The sequence below is a fragment of the Ambystoma mexicanum genome, chromosome 4p (genome assembly GCF_040938575.1).
Source record: "Ambystoma mexicanum isolate Mex_15411 chromosome 4p, UKY_AmexF1_1, whole genome shotgun sequence".
NCBI classification, from domain to species: domain Eukaryota; kingdom Metazoa; phylum Chordata; class Amphibia; order Caudata; family Ambystomatidae; genus Ambystoma; species Ambystoma mexicanum.
Genome location: NC_090927.1, coordinates 1,142,074,038 through 1,142,092,673, shown reverse-complemented (window position 1 = coordinate 1,142,092,673; position 18,636 = coordinate 1,142,074,038). Strand labels below are relative to the sequence as shown.

Sequence of the window (18,636 nt, the reverse complement as noted above, 5' to 3'; positions counted from 1 at the left end):
ACTCCCAAGACTTTGGTTATCTTTGACAGAATTGAGGCTTTGCAACAATTACTGAGACAAGGGAGATTACTCCCAGGGCTTTGGTCAGATTTACAACAATTACTGAGACGAGGGAGATCATACCCGAGGTTTTGGTCAGCTCTACAACAATTACTGAAATGAGGGCGATCAATCCCAATGCATTAGTTATTCTTCCCAAAGCTCCTACCGGATCTACCGTGGTTCCCGTTACGGGTTTCTCTCTGGGGCCACGTCGCCGGTTCTTCCTAGGACGTTGGGGCCTCTCTTCTTCCTTGGCTATTCGTTGCCACTACCCTGCTTCGGTTCTGCAGAAACGCGATACTTTGGTATCAGCGTTAAGGGACCTGCCGGTCCACCTCTCTGAGGTCACGCCACAGTCAACCGGTCTGCAACTTGTGCATTGGTCGTGCATCACTTTGGGTCTCGAGACTTCCGCTGACCTTCCTGCCACGTCCTCTTGACTGTGGCCTATATTTTCTGCCCCGTGTCTTGGCTGCTGTGTTGGAACTTCCCTGGCAGGTGCGTCTTCACACTGGCTTCTATCTGGTTTCCCTGATCTCCTTTCGGGCAGTCCTTTGTGCCCCATAGTTTGGCAGCTGGGTCCTCCCCAGCGTAGTGTTATAGTACAGTGTCTGTATCCGTGATGCACTCTACAGGCCTCCTGGGCCACCTCTTCCCAGTGCATTTGATATCACGGGAAGGAATAGTTTGCATTACTCCTGTAATCTTCTTCACAGTATTTTCGTAAGACAATGAGTTAGATCTTATAGGAAGAAAAGGAGGCGTGTCACAATAACATGCAGTACTGTCAGCGGTTTTTCTTACAGATCTTGGGAATTTCGAGGAGTCAAAGTTAAGAGTGTCGGGGATTTTTGCCATGGAACAGGAGTCCGCATCCCCATGAGGTGAGTCTCTCCCTGTGAGGTCCTCCCGTTTTTTCCACCCCAATGGATATCTGGTAGCTGCTTCACCTCATACGGAAGGCCTCCCCTCTGGGGAGAAGTGACGAGAACCCCTGAATCGTCACAGTTCCCCATTCCAAAACTCAAATATTCAAGGAAACCGTATTTCTTTCAGGATGAATCCAAACATAGTCCCTATCCCAAATCCTATACTAGCCTACCAGATTTATAGAAAAGAAAAAACTAACCCACATACATCTAAAGAGGTTAACAACTAAAAGATTCTTCTTTTCCAGGTTTTCTCCCCAGGATACAAAGTTCTCCAGGTGTCACCGTCATGGCTAAGTGGGTGTAAGTGTTCCAAACGTAGTCCCAAATAAAATCTTACATGAGATATTTCAGTCTCTTTCTCCTGACACCTTGGGTACCAGTTTCACTTGTTTACCCACTCCGGAGTGTTTCTGTTCCCCTTCGGGGCTTCACACACTTTCACTCCACTCTGGATATTTCTCTCTCATCCCTGTTCTAGGGTGTCTTCACTCTCTTCCCCTCTTCTCGGGTCTCTTGATTCTTAGGGTATCTTAACTAGGTCTCGTTCTCTTGACTCTCGTCACCTTCTCTTGGGATAAGTTCCCTCTCACTCCTTCTCTTGAGATCTCTTGACTTTCGTTACCCTCTCTCTCACCCCCTCTCTTGGGGCATCTTCACTCCTCGATTAGCTTCACTCAGAGTAAGTGGATGAGTCTCTTACAGGACTCCTTCGCACTGGGCTCACTCTTTCTCATCCTCCAGGAGTAGTTGGGCTGCCCACAGCCCCTTCTTCGCTGGCAAACTTTAGGTTGCCCTACCCATTCCACAGGCTAGCACAGGCTGCCTTTCATCCAGCTGCTCTGGGTTCCTGGATCAGAGTGGTACAGGCCTCCTCTACTGCTCTGGCTGCAGCTTCGCTTTCTCAGGTTTTCCTCTTTAGCTAAGCAAGGTGGCTACGAGGCACAAGGGCTCCTTTCTTCCTCTGCTTCAGGCTTCTTCTCAATTGCCCAGTTGAAACTGCTTACAATTGAACTAGTTCTCGTTTTATTCTGTCCTTTCCCCCCCTAGCCGACTACTGATTGGCTGAACGGTCGGCTTCACCATTGGTGGAAGTAGTGCTTACATCATAGCCACCCAGGGTAGGGCATGCCCTATTGGTCAGTTCAAATTACAGTTGAGTCAATTAGGAGGACTTCCAAAAACTGTCCTATATAAGAGCTCTGCTGCAGTTTATCTGTTTTTCGTCTCCTGGGTAGATGGTAGGTATGGCTCTGTGTTCCTCTTGCTTCATGAAAGAAGGTTTTATTTGATTTCCCCAGTCCTTTTTGGTGTTGTAGATTTTATTTCATTAATTTGGATTGTTAACCCACAGACCTTAAAGTGGAATTGAACCCGGTCTTCTACATGGGAGGTACGAGTTCGACCACTGTGCTATTTTAGCTGTGCTGCTATTCAGTTGTGAGGGAAGCTTAAGCCTTTCCCTTGCGACTGATGAGTGATTTTCCTTTCTCCCTGCTGGTAGTCTGTCTCACTGCATGTTGTCGGCTTGGCCATCCACTCCTCTTCCCTCACTGCCAAACAGGAATTCATCATATGTTGTTTGTGTGAGTCGAGGAAAAACCTTGATTCAACACAGTATGAATTGAACATGTTGATGCACCTCTTGCTTGTTTAATGGTTCCCAATGTACAGCCCAGCACAGTACCTTGAACTATACCCTTCACACCCTTCGCGTGCATATATGCCAGTCAAATCGCTGAGCCATGTTAAGCACTTGCCTGGGCATCAGCGTCCTGCATTTAGTAGGCTAATTTGAATCCCGCCAGTGCTGACCTGGCCCGGTTACATGTCTTCATATCAAAATATTATATATTGAATGCACATAGCTTGAATATTTTATCTTTAACTTTTATAGTGAATGCACTTTTTATTTCTTTCTCAAGGGGGTGGAGTGGTGTGGGGGGTTGGAAATCGCCCATTTACAATCCCTAAAAAAAAAGTTTCCCAAAAATATGGAACCCTTTACTACACCCCTAAATGCATTCACTATAAAGGTTTTCAAGATAAAATATCGAGATATGGGCCTTCAATATAAAGGATTCAATAGAAACACTGTATACCACTCGGCCCTTCACTGTTCTGAAGTTGATTAATGGAGTAACATGATACTCTGGGTAATGGTAATACACAATTAGAATTGAGAACATTATCCTGCCCCACACCGAGTTGAAGCTGCCAACAGTACAGCACTCCTCCCACTATCCTACTCCCTCTTCACCTTACTAACCTATCCCACCTTCTTGTTTGTAGATCCACCAGAGCACCTGGGGACCAATTCCGTTGGTGACGGTGCGCTATATAAGTACCTTTAACATAACATAACATCATTGCCAAGAAGGAGACTGAATGGAAACAGTGCAAATAACATTGGATGAAAGCTGCCGCGAAGAAAGCTCAGCGTGTTGCGCACGCCTTACTGTGAGTTGCAGGTCGCAGGTTCGAATCCTGGCAATGCTAGCTCAACCGTTCATCCGTCCCAGGTCCATAAATGATTACACAAACTGGTTCGGTGATAATGGTATTTAAATATTTTCTGTACAGTGCTTTGGAGAAAGCAATATATAAAGCACACACATCATTGACACACATCATCATCATTGCAAGGTGTTACAATGGTGCTACCAGTGAAGTCTTCTTAAAAGCAGACTTGAAGGACCTGCAAAGGTTGCACACAAAAGTGTGAACTTAATATTTGTAACAAGGCAAGGACGAGCAGTTGGGCTGAGATAAAGATCCGAGTTTTGGTGTAATGTACTCTTAACAAACAAAATATCTTGACAGGTTATGGATTGCCCACACAGATAAGTACACCAATATTGTCTATTTAGCAACTGATATGCATTAAGACTCTAAAAGGGAAGTAAAATAATGTGTACTTAATCACAATCACAGTTCGGTATCCAATTTGGAACACAAGCCATGCTTTAGAATTTACACAGATTAAGCAGTAATGCTCTGAATGACCGAAAGTGGGGGAAAGGTGTTAAGACATTTAACAAAGGCCTTATGATGTTATAAGGCAAAACCAACCAATTAATATTAAGCATTTCATTATAGGATAACTGATCAGGATAAGAACATGATAAAGCGGCATTGCCGCGTAGCTAGCAGATCTGGTACGCTAGTCTCCCCTCGGTGGGACCTGAAGCTGCTCCGGACCAAACTATGCCGGCGTCTGTCAGCCAGCAGCTTGAAAATAAGGAGTTGGTAACTCCAGTATGACCGACATAGCTCTAAAAGCTGCGGTCCAGCCCCATAGACCTAACATTCCCAAGTTCAGTTTATGAAACCACCACACCTGATTCCCATTCCACCAGAGGGAGGCTGGGAGGAAGGGCCCAAACCCTTCAAAATCTCAAGGGCTGAATAGGCAGAGGCAAAGACAGGCTAGGACATGAGCGGGCAAGGCCCACCTAAAATCTGTAAATGCCCACTCAGCAGCGCTGTGTGGCATTTACAGATGTTGTATACCACTGCAGTGGGACCCAACTACAATAGCTTAAGGCCCCACTTTTTAGACAATCCTGGCTGCGCCTCGGTCAATAGGTGGTGGCATAAGGAGGAAGAGGTTATTTGGTGCTGGCTGGAGAAAGGGACAGAAGAAGCTGGGGAAGGAGCGGAAGGCAGGAGACTGAAGTTTGGGGAGAACAGGAGGCTGCAGCAGAGCCCCAGGTGACTGTGGCAAGGAGGAGGCGGGGGGCTGCAGTAAGGACTAAGGTGGCTGAATATAGGAAGACTCCAAATGCTGGTAGTTGAGAATACCCAGTGGGCTTGAAGATGGAGAACACAAGGCTGGGGATAGGCAGGTCCTTGAAATGACAGGAATAGAGGAGAAGTGGAGAACTGTGAAATTGCCCAAAGTGGTGAAGAAGGTGGAAGTTGAAAGAGACTTGGGATATCCTACTTAGTGTGAGAGGGGGGGGACCCAAAGGAGTTCAGCATTGGAGAATAAACGGTTATTGCAAACAAAATATTGTTGATGGACGGTTAATGAAAGAAAAGGGGACGGAGGAAATTGATGCACTGTGGGAATTATTGAAGGAAGTGGAGAAACCTCAGGAAGGCAGAAAACAAGTTAATGGAAAGAAGTGAAGGGTGAACGTTGGGTATCCTCCAAAAGCTGAAGGAAGAGGTGAGGGGAGCAGTGTTTAAGGACTAGGAGAGGGGGTATTAGAGTAAAGCAGGGAGCAGAGAATTGTTAAGACACAGGTAATGAATCCAAAAATAAAAAATGGTCCACCCAAGAAGACAAATAAAAGGGCATGGAATACTGTGTTTCTGTTTTACTAGGTTGGCCTCTCTGAGCCCTCCCAAAGGTTTGTTTCTGAAAATCCATTCCAACATTCCCACAGACATTTAGCCTCATTACACGGTAGGCGGTAAAGGGTTTAGCGGTACCAGTATTTTACTGGTACCGGTAAATCCTTAACGCCTTACTACGAGGTCCCTTAGCGGGTTGGGGAATTTAACGCCTGCTTTTTGCAGGCGTTAAAAACCAGCTCGCAAAGAGTGGAGCTAATTACGATACCGCAATTTGCGGTACCGTAATTAGCGCCTTCCCCATTCCCATAGAGCCCTATGGGGCAAGAATGGGAATGGGGAAGGGCAATGGTGGAAGGGGGAATTGCCGCCCCGCCAACCTTGGAATAGGGCGGTAATTCCCCTTTCCACCAAGGCGGTGCCGGTATTTTACTGGCATGAACCATGGCGCTAATAGCGCCATGGTTTACCGCCTACCGTGTAATGAGGCCCATTGTCTATGTTGTGGTGTTTTCATTGTGCCCTTCGTCCAGGCCTCCAACTGTCCTCCTAGCTGGTCACGCCATACTACCTTATGTTACTCGTTATTCCTTTTGTGCTTTTGTCCTCAATTGTTTTTGGGGCATCTATTTGCACAGGCGACCTGGCACTCCCCCCCCACCCCCCTCTTTATTTTTGTTCCCCTCTTTATATCCCTATGCCCTCCTTCCATAATCACCCATATTGTCCCCACCCCTCACTTACTTTTCCTTCTTCTTGTTAGAAAGATTTTTCAGTTTCTGTGCTAATTCCCTTTAACCTGAGGGACCCTCAGCTCTTTTGCTGGAATCTGGGATCTTTTTGATTTTTAACCTTCTGAGTGAGTGGTGCTTATTGCCACTCACGCATGTGTTTTTCTCTGACTAGGATGTTTCACTGTTTAATGCAGTCTGGTAAACTCCATAAGCATCTGAATTTTGCATAGTGATACACAGCACCCTTTGTGCGCTACCACTAAGAAGTCCCTTGGAGTTCTCTTAATGTTTAAATAGGTTTTCTTGGGTGAACACTGTTCCCAAGAATAGTGAGATAGCTGTTATCTTGCTTACCTTTTCCTTTGTGGGTCCAGCACACACAATAATACCGGGAGTGCTGGGGCAGGTACATAGTAACTCCTTATCCCACTTCTCATGTAACATTTTGTTAAACTAACTTACTTGAATGGCTGGTAGAAATGGTTACTTGTTACTACCTTTTGTGCAGGGTATTAGCAGGCTGATTTCTCGGCTGCAGTACAGCACCCATGGATGACAATTTTTCCAAAATGTCCCTTCATCTTTTCCCACCATTCCTTGTTTTTTTAGTTCCTTCTGGGCTTTTACTCTGTTGTTTAAACTAGGTTTGAGTCCTTTGAGATTTGCCTTTGGCGGGCTTCTGCCCTGAAGCCCGCCCAGGCTCCAGTGTGTCTGGAAAGCCAGGAAGTGAGGGAGGGTCCCCAAACTTTGCTGTCCTTTGTCTCTAAGTGTGCCTAAAATATAACTAGCACTGACTGACTGGGTTGCTGTCCTATAGGACAACCACCCCCCCAGGTGATTGACAGCCTTGGGGCTGTGAATGAATCTTATTTTGCATAAAAGGCGAGGCTTTTGGGACTAGAGGCAGAGTCGACCACTGGAACAAGATATCCGATGAAGAGGACGAGCAGTGACGCCAGTAGCACCTTCCAGGACTGCAGAAGCGGCGGTAAAGCCTTGCACCTGTGCTGACCCCATTTGTCAGGGAATATCCGTGCAGGACTATTTTCTCCCTTGGGCTGGTGGGACCAACTAGCCTTGAGACCTGCTTCATTTTGGCGCAACACCCGACTTGCTGTGACTTTCGTAGGCTGCAGAATCCCAATACCTGGGGACCCCTGCCCATCATAGAGTGCAACGTCTTCCAGGGAACAAATCCGGCCAAAACTTTGTGGGCACCCTTGTGGATCTACCGAAGCAGGAAATCCTCGTTCAGAGTCCCCTCACCAGAGTCCAGGACAGAGGGACAGAGGAAAATCCAACCCAAACTTTTCTTTCCTTCTTGGCTCTGCGAACAAAGGTGCCAAAATCGCAGAGAGCTGCTGAATCGTATGGAATCCATTGCTGCTGAGTGCCTCTCCAGAGTGCTGCTGCAGAAGCTCGCCAGACATCCTCCCTTTCGTTATCGCAACCCGGGATCACGAACAAGGGTCTGCATCCCTGCATCAGGAAGGAATCTAGCTGGAACCTCTTCTTCAATTCTAAGGTATTGTGGGGCTTGGGGTAGAACTACCGTTTGCCATTTGTGGCGCTTCCTGGCTTGGGAAGTACCCATCAACTCACCTGTGCAGGCCTTCCAGCTTGTACTCCAACAAGTAGGATCCTCGTGAGCTCCTGTTATTTTTCAAAGAACTCCTGACTGTTTGATTAACATTATCTAAGAAAAGCTGCATCAGAAATGGAACTGTTCCATTGACTTTGGCTGTCCTGGTTTCCTAAAGGCTACTTTTCTGAACCCTATTGGCTTTGGCAGTGCTTTTTCCCCTTATAGGATTTCATTGTTGACACTATTATTGCTTGGATAAAAGAATACCCACACCCCTCTTTGAGAAACTATCTATTGAACCTGTTGAAAGTGTGTTCTACTTTGATTCTAACCATTTTCCCCTCCCAATCTCAATTTTGTAATGTTGAACAAAAAAGTAAGTGCTAATACTGACCTTGATTGATGTCACTGTGTGTGCTGGAACATGTTTTGCACAGATAGAAATTAAATTTCTGCATTATTTGTTCTTGTTTACACGAATTCTATCTTCCATTAAATGTTACTCGTAATTGCTACTCTTTTTTTTTTTAAAGAATGCTTCATTTGCCTTGTGTATATATAAATAAATAATTTAATATAACTTTGTGTGTTTACTTGGTGCCTCGTGTTAACTGATTTCATTGTGCTACTCTACACCTCACATTACCGCTCCTAAAATAAGCCTGGCTGCTCAGCCATTCTACCAAGAGGTGTAGTACAGGCCTATATTAAGAGTTGGATCCTAAATACCAAGTGATAAGGCTTGTGAAGTCCCACACCAGTTGGACTGTAGTGTTTTCTTTTGATATAACATACATCACGCTGATACAGTGGGATGTATAAACTTGGGTTTAATCATAGGAGCCCCCAGGAGGCCAGCATCTTTACAGCAACATCTTCGTGTATGGTCTCATCAACATTCTCGAACCATACACGAAGATGTTGTCATAGTTACATTGCAGGTTTTAATAACAAACAGGAACTCTGTATGCATGTATTAACTATAACAATATCCTCACATGGACTTCATCAAATATTACCTAACACCCCTCTCCTGTTACTACCTCTCGCTGTCCTTTCTACATGGCTGCATGGTGACACTGTACAATGGCTTCAGGGTGCATGTAAGTAGAAAAGGAACTGTTATACGATGATCCACTACTTCTGCAACCTGGATACTCGGAGCATATCTTGCCCTGCATCGAGATGGACACTGCAGCTCCTTGAAATGGCCCTATGGCGAAATGTCGTTTTTTTATGTTAAACTAAATAAACTGTCTGCAGCAAGTCTTTTAGTTATTTTGCTATGTGATTTTTATTTTATTCTCCCCCACTCCCAAGGGTCTTCTATGTGGTTGCTAAATTAGAAATGTTTACATTCATTTATTTAGAATTGACCGACTTTTCCATTTGAAACATTTATGTTAAACAACCTTTTACCATTTATTTGTGTGTCTGTACTTGCATTTTCTTATTGTGATGTCACTGGCTATTATACCTTTCGTGTGGGGCCTGCTTTTCTTGGCATATGGGTCATGACCTTAGGCTGTATTTGCAGAACGCTTGTCAAGTTTCCTGTATCATTACCGTGACATGTTGGCAAGATGAGTTTTGCTCCATTGAACTACAGGACAAGTGTAAAATTGCAGCAGTGTTGAAACGGAAGGGATCATTTTTCCATCCTAATGCTTATTTGTTCTTTCTTCTAGTCCCTTGAATCAGTCTTGCGGCACCCAGCCGATAACCGGACTCAGATTCGCGAGCTTGGCCAAACGCTGATCGATGGTGGAATTTTGGATGACCTGATCAATGAAAGATTGGAGGCCTTTAATAGCCGCTATGAAGATCTCAGCCATATGGTAATATGGTCAAGACATTGATGTTTCGAGCTCTAGTGAATTGACGGATAACCTTCCAGATTTCTTTAGAAGCGGGCTACTTCAAACAATGCATAGTGCAGCTTTTCTCACTAGCCTTTAATGTAGCTCATTCTCTTAGGTCCCACGTGTATTTTTTCTGATCACTTTCCTCGTTTGCACTTTCTTCGAGCTGTTTTCCTCATCTTTTTTGCTGAATTTTTTTTTAATTAAATGGGTTGCTTTGCCCCAACCCCACTTTAACCCACACTCCTTCAGTAATTTGTGGAATTCATAAATTAAGAGAATTCGAAAAAAATGGAGTTCTGACACAGAGCAGAAAAGTTTGAATGCATCCAAGATAAGATTATGGTATTCTCCCATTTGACCACATTCATTTCTGGGTGAGGCAATTACAACAGAAATGTACACATTTAATTAAATTCAAACTTGCCAGTATTTGGAGAAAAAAATAACTCTTACAATTTCAAAAGACATTATTACAAAAATGTAGTAAGTAATAAACAGTTAATTTCGATAGAGCATAAAAGAAGGCAAACAGAAAGGAATAAAACGATAACAAAGAGTGAAGAAAAGTGGAGGAAGATGTCGGTCGGGTAAAAAAGGGGTGAAAGGTTTCCCCCTCCCCTTTTGCAATGAAGTGGGGGGATAGCTGTTGGGTAAGATCTTCATGAATGTTAAGTGTCTTCCTGACCTGTGCCAACCCCACAACATTTAGCTCGGACTTGGTGAGTATTTTCCCTTGTCCCTAGGCGAGTGGGAATCTTTTTTCCCCCTCATATGTACCTTTTAACTCTTTATGAGTGACCTTTTTATGTCTTTCCATGAAACGTTTAGGCTTAGGTTTAGTTTCCCCTTTGGTCTTCTGTTTGTAATTTCTCTTACTACCTCTTGGGTGAACTACTGTTCCCAAGAAGTAAAGTGGGATTTCCATCCCTTTTATATTTGATATAGAGAGCCAACACACCCCACGTTATGTGGAGTGCTGGTGACATGCACTGTATCACCTGGAAACATTTTTGTTATGATTACAATTTAACTTGAGTGGCAGGTGGCGGTGGTTTTACCTTAATGACTTTTAAGTTGTATTACTTGTAGGCTGTCAAATCAGCCGCAGTAATGCATAGGAGGCTCGCCATTCTTTATGATTGGCAAGCTCCTTATTTTTTGTCGTTTTTAAGTATCCTTGTTCTTTCTTTGGTCATCTTCTTCTGTCCTAGGTGGGAAAGATCTTGGTTGAAGTTTTGTCTTTGGCAGGGAGTCCTTTATATTCCCTGCCAAGGCTCCAAAGCGTTTGTGAACTCAGGAAGTGAGGGAGGAGTCCAAAACTCTGCAGCACGTTGTCTTCCAGCCTGCCTGAAGGGAACCAGTTCCTACTAGGGAGCTGGCTGTCCTGACTGGACAGCCAGCTGCCCCTTTCTGTAAACTGCAGGTAGAGTTTGCCGTCTACAAAAGATGTTGTTTGCAAAAGATGTCCTCAGGAGCTGCTGAACTCTGCGTCCCTAAAAGGTATTGCGCCCTCTACCCAATTAGATTATGGCAGAGCCCGAAACAACAACATGCGAAAGGGAAAGTGGATAAAATAACAAACTGTTCAGATTCCCGACCTTAGCACTGGAGGTTATCTTCATGGGAATTAAAAATATTAACAAATTAGGTTAAACCTTCTTAATTGACCTAACCTCTTCTTATTCCCCTTGTAAATTCCCCCTGTTCCTGAATTCCCTCCTTTTACTGCTAGAGGGAAAGTTTTCATGAAAAAAAAACTCTTGATTGCTGATCTTCATTTCAAAGGTCTTTTCTAACCGGAAACTTTTTTCTAACTGAAAGAAGCCGTTCCAAAATTGCATATGATATATTAACTGGTGCGTTTACAGTCTCACACTCTACAAATCTTCAGCTTTGTCTATCCCTTGGCCTTTCTTGAAGTCCTAGGTTTCAGGTCCGCTGACTTGACTTTCTTTCATATAATTCTAATTCAACCCTACTTGAAGATAAAGTATTTTAAACTGCGTAAGCAGCACACATTGCTAAAAGGAAAATGTCAAAAGAAAAAACGGATTCTAACTATGCATGCGTGCACTTTCAAAAATGCACACCAGAGGGCACTGAACTCTTGTTTTTGCTTCACAAATAAACTTCGTCACTGTACTTTTCTTTCATCTCTGAAAAGCGAAAACACTAGTAGGAGCACCTCCGACACACACGCTCTGCGATGGCAGTAAATAAACATCTGACCTCACGCTGTCTCATCAACTGCGCTGTCTCCCATAGCCATAGATTAAACGGTCATATAAATTTTCTTTCACTCGCCTGCCTTCACTTTCCTCAGTTCAAATGAACAACTTGAAGAGAATACGTGTAATAGTTAGCCGCAGACTGAAGGAGTTGCTGGATTCCTCTAAGGTATCTTAACTATTGTCTCCTGATGCTCTTGATAGTTTTCTCTGGACCTTCAAACTGTCACTTCTTGCTGCTGAAACTCTAGTGCCCAACTTGGGGGAAGTTACTTAAAAACACAACCTGCCTCTTGGGCTAAATTAATGAAATGCAGTTTCGAATGTCGTGTATCATTCACCATTTTGGCTAGGGATAACTTCCCTACTCTGAGCACCGGGGTTAATGCCCAAACCAACGTTAGAAAAGTAAGAGTACAAATAAAATGTTTATTGACCCCAACATCCCCTCAACCAGAGGCGTTGCTAGGGGGTGGCTAAGGGGGCTGTAGCCCCTGGTCTTTTAGTTGTAGCCCCAGATAGAATCTCAGGAGCTACAACCAAAAGGCTAGCTAGCCCCTAGTCCCTACAGTTCTGACATTAGCGTAGCCCCGGGTCTTTTCCAGACCTAGCAACACCCCTGCCCGCAACGAAGGTAAACCTCATGACCTTCTACCCCTGGACCTGACAGTTTGCAGAAGTTGTGCTGTAGTTCCTGATAAATACTCAGATTCTGGAAGCTGCTGACAAGTCGACCATTGGAACCAAATTCGAAGAGGAAGGTGAAGAAAAGACGGCTGTAACGAAGTCCAGCAACCAGAGAGGTCTGCTGTGTAACCAGAGCCTGTTTTAACCCTTCCTTCCAGTCGACTCTGGGGTCCTGAAAATTATGACCCCTTCCCAGAGGCTGGTGAGATCCACTTGTCTCCAGAAGACCTGAAAAATGAATCGTCCCTTGATGTGCACCTTGCTGGGTGTCTCCCAAAGTCTGATTCCTGTCGAAACTTTGGTGGACTCCTGTAGGACCTCATCCCTGAAGTTCCCTCGCCAGAGTGCTGGACCGCGAGAGTGAAGAGAATCCGACCAGCGATATTAGTTCTTCATCTGGTTCCTATAAAAGGGCGCCAAATCCACAGAGCCATGAGAAGTCTTGCTGAATCCTTTGTTGGATGCCTTTCCTGACGACTGTTGCTGTAAGTTCCCATCCAGTGTCAGTTTCTTTCGTCACCAGACCGAGATTCCAATGACCAGCGACCAGGTCCTGGCCTGTTGCAGCATGAAACCATCCACCCAGTAGTTCATCTTTTTTGCTAAGATACTATGTTGACTTGGGCAATACCTCAAGTCTTCTGTCGATCCAGTGAGGCTGAGTGGGTGGTACGTTTGTTTGGGAGTTTTTCCATACTATTCACCCAAGCCTAACCCTGGATCGCCTATACAGAGTCTTCTATGAACTCCCTGAACACTTGAACTAACTCTGAAGCCAATACTTACTTGTTTAAGATATCCTCTGGAACCCTGACTTTCCTGCGTCTGAACACTATCCTGACCTGCCTACAGCTGTCTCCTAGAACACTGGGGCCCCTCTTCTGCCTCTGAGAAAACTCTTGTTCTAGAATAGGGAAGGACTTTAAAAGAGAAGGCTTCTGTCTTGAAAATATAACAAGTGTTGAAAGTAGTTGCTTATAAGAAAGTTAGTGTGGTAACTGTATCTCTGTGATAGAATAAGTTAAAACGTGTCTAAACAAGATTACTTACTTTTGAGTTGCATTCTGCCCCTCTAAAACGTATTTAAGTTGGTTTACTTACTGTGAACTGTGTTTCACTCTTCTTAAAAGTAATCGTGTTGGTACAGTTTTATTATTCTTAACTGAATGAGTGTAAAAGCTTACTAATAGGGGTTACCTACCTGGGGGGGTTTGCTTTTCCTGATCTGTTTCAGTGCATTTCTAAAACAGTCTTGGAGTTAATACTTGTCTTTGAGCTGCTTGTAGCCCCTCTGAAAAGTATTTGGGTCCGTACCCTGAACTACTTATGGCTTTTGTAAGACTACTAATAATTCTTACTTACCCTAGAATTGTATTCCACCCTTCTGAAAAGTATCCTTGGTCAAACTGTTTATTCCTATAATCGAAATAGTGGTAATTTTATATACCAATAGGTTGTACGGACCTTGAATAGCTACTGCTCGTCTTAAACTGTAATGTTGAGTTGTTCATTCCCTGGATTGCTTTAGTGCACTTCTAAAATAGTTTCTCTGTGTTCATGTTTATTCCAGAGTAGCTTAAGGCCCTTCGAGAATGTATACAAGTTAAGTTTACTCCCTTTTAACTGTTTTCTAAAAAGTAATATTGGTGTTGTAACTGCACCCCTTCTTGATAGACAAAAGTTACACGTGTTGCAAGACCTACTTTGATTTGATATGATTTGTATACCATAAGTATTCATTTGGTTTTTATAATTGTGTTAATGAGATATGTGATAGTACTTACCTTTCCCAAGATTTATCTTGGCCTACGGGTATTTATAATAAATCATTATTTTTTACAGTAAATAGTGTTTTAGTGAACCATTTGTATGCTAAAATTACTTTACCTTCCTGCAGCCTTCTCTCCCTCCTAAAATAAGCCTGGCTGCTTGGTCTATGCTACCAAATGTTCTCAGGTGGTACAGCCTTATACTAAGAGTGGAGTTTTGTACTGCCTCAGGTGTGGTTTCATGAAGCCCTTGGATGGACTTTAGAAAAGCTGTCCTAACAATAGTTCATAAGTTAAGTGCTGCCCTCGTACATGGAGAAAGCCTGCGCCTTGCAAGTTCTAATCCTGTTGGCGCCAACTAAGCCATTCATCTTTCCCAGGTCAATAAATTGTTGCATCACATTGGTTATTAATAACTGCTATTACAATGTGGAGAAGTGGGAGGAATCGGGCAGGAAGCCCTACGTAAAGCATGCTATCACTTTTAAAATAAAAACAAAACACACACATTCATTGACATGACCCAGAATGTATCTCCCTGAAAGGCTGCAGTGAGTCAGGCTTTCTCTGAGACTGCTTTCATTGAGTTTTCATAGATAAACCATTATCCGCACTTGTGCGTCAGGGGTAGAGGGTGGCTTGGGGGACACTCATCAAAGCATATCCCCATGTTCATCGAATGATGTGCTATAAATTCCGCCGAAAGTAACAAACACTTTCTCCCAGTAATTATGCATATACTCAGTGGTGCTCCCCTGTGCATGATATTAATTAAGGCCCTAAATCATACAGTGATGTTTCAGACAGAAGCGCCGCTGGGGAGTTCTGTTTATGGTAGATTCATTGCAGGATCTAATGTTACGAATCTAAGTGGGAAGACCTGCACATAAACTCATTTCTGTATCATTTGTTTCTTAGGCTGTGAGTCGGCAGATTTCTTTGGAGCAACAGCTGCACACCCTGAAAGAAAATGACCATATGCTCCAGGCCTTGCAGGAGTCCCTTGAGGAGCTGGACAAACAGCTGACCACGTACTTGACTGAAAGGGTGGATGCCTTCCAAATGCCGCAGGAGGCACAGGTACTTGAACCTCTGTCCAATACCTTCCCATATTTGAGCTGTACTGTAATGGCTTCCCTAAATGGACTCATTAGAACTTGTAGTGTGGTGTAGGTCAAGAGCACAACGAAACCCACATTTCTGGGTTGGGGGGGCTAAGTGGTGATGGGAAGGGCCACTTCAGAAAATAGGAGGGGCAAACTTGGAGGCTCTGCCCCCACTGTTCTATCATCCCCTCCCCCACCCCCAATTGTTCTGAGCACCAACTATCAAATAGTACACTTTAAAGTGCAATATGCAGAGAGGCGATGGAAGTCTTTCTTGAAAGTAGCAGCTTTAAAGTTTTACTGCGTTTGTTCAAGTAAGTTTTTCTGCACGAACACAGTAAAACTTTAATGCAGCCAGTTTTGGGAAAGGCTTCCCTCACCTCTCTTCCTAACAAAATGCAAGTGCGCACACGCAAGGGTGCACCTAGGCTAAAATGTAGGCAGGGGCTAACCCTTCAAATGTTGGGAGAGGCGTTAACTTCGGAGACGGTGGAGGAGTGGCAAACTTACTTGTGTTGGGGATCTAACGTCTTTACTCATTGTAGTGAGACTTTTCTAGTGCAGCTTCAATGTTACAAGCAGTTAACCCTCTCATTTAAGTCTAAAGGCACCCACTTTAGCACTGCTAAGAGAACAAGGTCTCCTGTCCCCTCTCTACCTTTTCAATCACTCCCCTGGCATGCAAGTACTAAACCCACATCATGATTTCAATTGCCTAAAAATGTCTGCATATGAATGCAGGTGCTAACAATCAAATGCTTTAAGCAACTAAGGTTTCCACAAAGCACTTCAAGGGATCAGACCTTGGGTTGTCCTCGTTGCATAACATATCCCCCAAACCCATTGAAGAAGATCATGACTCAAGACCTCAGTGATTCTGACCTGCACCCGCCTGTCAGCACTGTCACTCCTGATGTACGTCACAGTGACTTTCAATTCCATACAAAGCTTACATTAGATTTCAAAACCACACCTTCTTCAAATAAAAACAGTTTGAAGTGAGGAGGCAAGATCAAGTAGTCGATGCTGCCTCCTGCGCCAAGAAAGATGTTTATTTGTGTTAAGTGCTGTGTTCAGAACAGTGGTGGAAGTGGGAACAAAACAACTAGTGTGGTATTCTGCATCCGAAAAGGAGGGGCGTGGGATGGAGGGAGATGGGGGCAGGTCAGACTGTGCCGGATGGGGTTTGACTTTTGGTTTGCTTCTACAATGTCTCTTGTTGCTTTGTTGCTAGACTAGATTTTGCCTGGAATAATAAACGAGCACTGACGAAGCCGACAATTTTGGCTTTTGTGCAAGTATGGGATAGGCACTGATATAATGGTATTACCTTGCAATAAGATGGCAACGGTTGAAACATTTGTGATTATCTAGGCATATGATGGGATTATTGGCAAATGCCTTTGTAATACCTCAACCCAGAACTGTTGGCTTGTTTTTAAAAGGAGTTTAGTGCATGGAACATATCTAAATCAGGTGGCTGAAGGCACACTTGGTTGAGGCTTTTTTATTACACTAGAAGCCATTTACAACTGTAATAAGCTATTAACTCAGCAGACTACTTACAAATAACCCTGGAAGGCGAATGGTTGATGTTAATGCTTGATAAGACTAGCTCAGAGATCCCATGAGGATGTGTTTTGGGAGGGGGCAGGTATTGGGTTGGATTGGCCATAGGAATTGGCATGGACATGTGTAGTCAGTTGGCTGGTAAATAACAAAACACCCTCCAGCTGTGCATACCTCCTCACACGTCATCTCCCTCCTAATTGCACTCCAGTTCAATAGTTTCGGCTTACAGCCAACATTTTAAAAAAGAATGAAGTAAAACTAAGGTAACAGTGAATCTCTCTGGTTAGTTTCCCCTCTGGTCCTTGGCTCACTTGCGAGTTGGACCTTTGGTCCATCCCCCCTTTGGTCTTTGGCTCTCTGGTGAGTTAGTGGCAAAAATAAGAAGCAACACGCTTCAATTTTCTGTCAATCACACAAACAAGTACCATAGCAACCTGAAACGCACATAGCCACTGCTCCACACAGCTGACAAAATATCTAAAACGTTCACCGTACAGAGCCATATCTTTTAGGATCTGCACACATCAATGTAACAAATCAATCTTGGCCTGATCCCTCTGCTACTGCATTAGCCCCCTACCCTATGTCTTGCAGATCCTGAAGCTCCTAGAAAGTGTGAACATGGCAGATGGTGTGCAATGAAAGACTCACTATCATGGCATAACATGACCTAGCAGAATGTGGGGCAGTACTCTGTACTTCAGCGGCTGGCTGGGAGCAACAGGGGAGAAAATGTGATGTTTGTTTGAACCACAGTTAGTCCGCTGTACTAGAATCTCTGGTGCACAGACTGGCTTGTGAGACTGTCTACCTGTCAAGTCAAGTGATACGAGACTGGGGGAGGGCCAGTGCATTAGTAATTTAATTCTGTGACAGTATTGGAGCCACTAGCAGAGGAACACAAGGGTACACCAATTTGTCCCTACATGTATTAAAACTGTCCTATTCTAAGGATGTAAACGTAATCACTTATAAGTACTCCAGTCTTTGCAGTTGTAGTCAGGGTGAGATTACAGCATTTGCCCAGGATCACACACTTAGGCTAAACAGCAAAGCAGGCATTTTAACCCTCTGTGCAGTTTAGGCACGGCCACCTTCTTCCATGCTATTCTTGGAACAAATATGTACGTTTTAGCTGTCAAGGCCTGCAATAATACTGTCCTGTAGAGCTTACTTGCAAAATGCACAAATTGCATAGTAAAGCACCATGATGACAATGTAAATCCTTATAGCAGCATGTTGAGCCAAAATAATATTGGTGTACCTTTTATTTTCTACATCCTGAATGGAAAACTATAAGATGCAAAAGGCAAAATATCTATTTACCCACTTTATTTTCAGCACACAATAATAGAAGTTGTACAATGAACTCACTTGGGTTTGGAGATTCGTTACAAACCTCCATCTTTGAAGTGCTATTGTTGGGATGTAGTCCATGCAAATTGAAATGTATCCTATAACTGCTTCACTATATTTCTCCTACATATCCTTACATTCACTTTAAGTGTTCTGTAGCTCAAATGGTGTCTTTTAAATTGTGACAAGGCCAGTACTCTGGCCATGTCAATAGGGGATAGGAACCCCTCTCTGCCGGGACCAGGGGCTCCCCAGGGAGCAATCCTGGGCCAGTCCTACCCCGGACGATGACGGTGGCACTTAAGAGCACCCCAGTTCTGCCTCTCCTTCCTTGTGCCGACTTACATAGGTGCAGTACTGTACTCTTACGTCCCGTCCGCTTTCCTCCATACTGCATGAGCGAGGGACGGGAGACGGAACCTTCTTCACCATAAAAAAAAACCTTATTCCCCTTTAAATTT

The 18,636-nt window shown here is 44.0% G+C and overlaps 1 protein-coding gene across 5 annotated transcripts in view; it reads left to right on the top strand.

The window, feature by feature from the left end:
- UTRN (utrophin) overlaps positions 1-18,636 on the top strand; it is a 2,010,688-nt gene that overhangs the window by 685,563 nt on the left and 1,306,489 nt on the right. For all 5 annotated transcript variants that reach the window (XM_069606729.1, XM_069606726.1, XM_069606725.1 and 2 more), the window contains 2 exons: positions 9,281-9,430; positions 15,060-15,221. In XM_069606729.1, the coding sequence (XP_069462830.1) occupies positions 9,281-9,430; positions 15,060-15,221 (312 nt within the window). The remainder of the gene's footprint in view (positions 1-9,280; positions 9,431-15,059; positions 15,222-18,636) is intronic.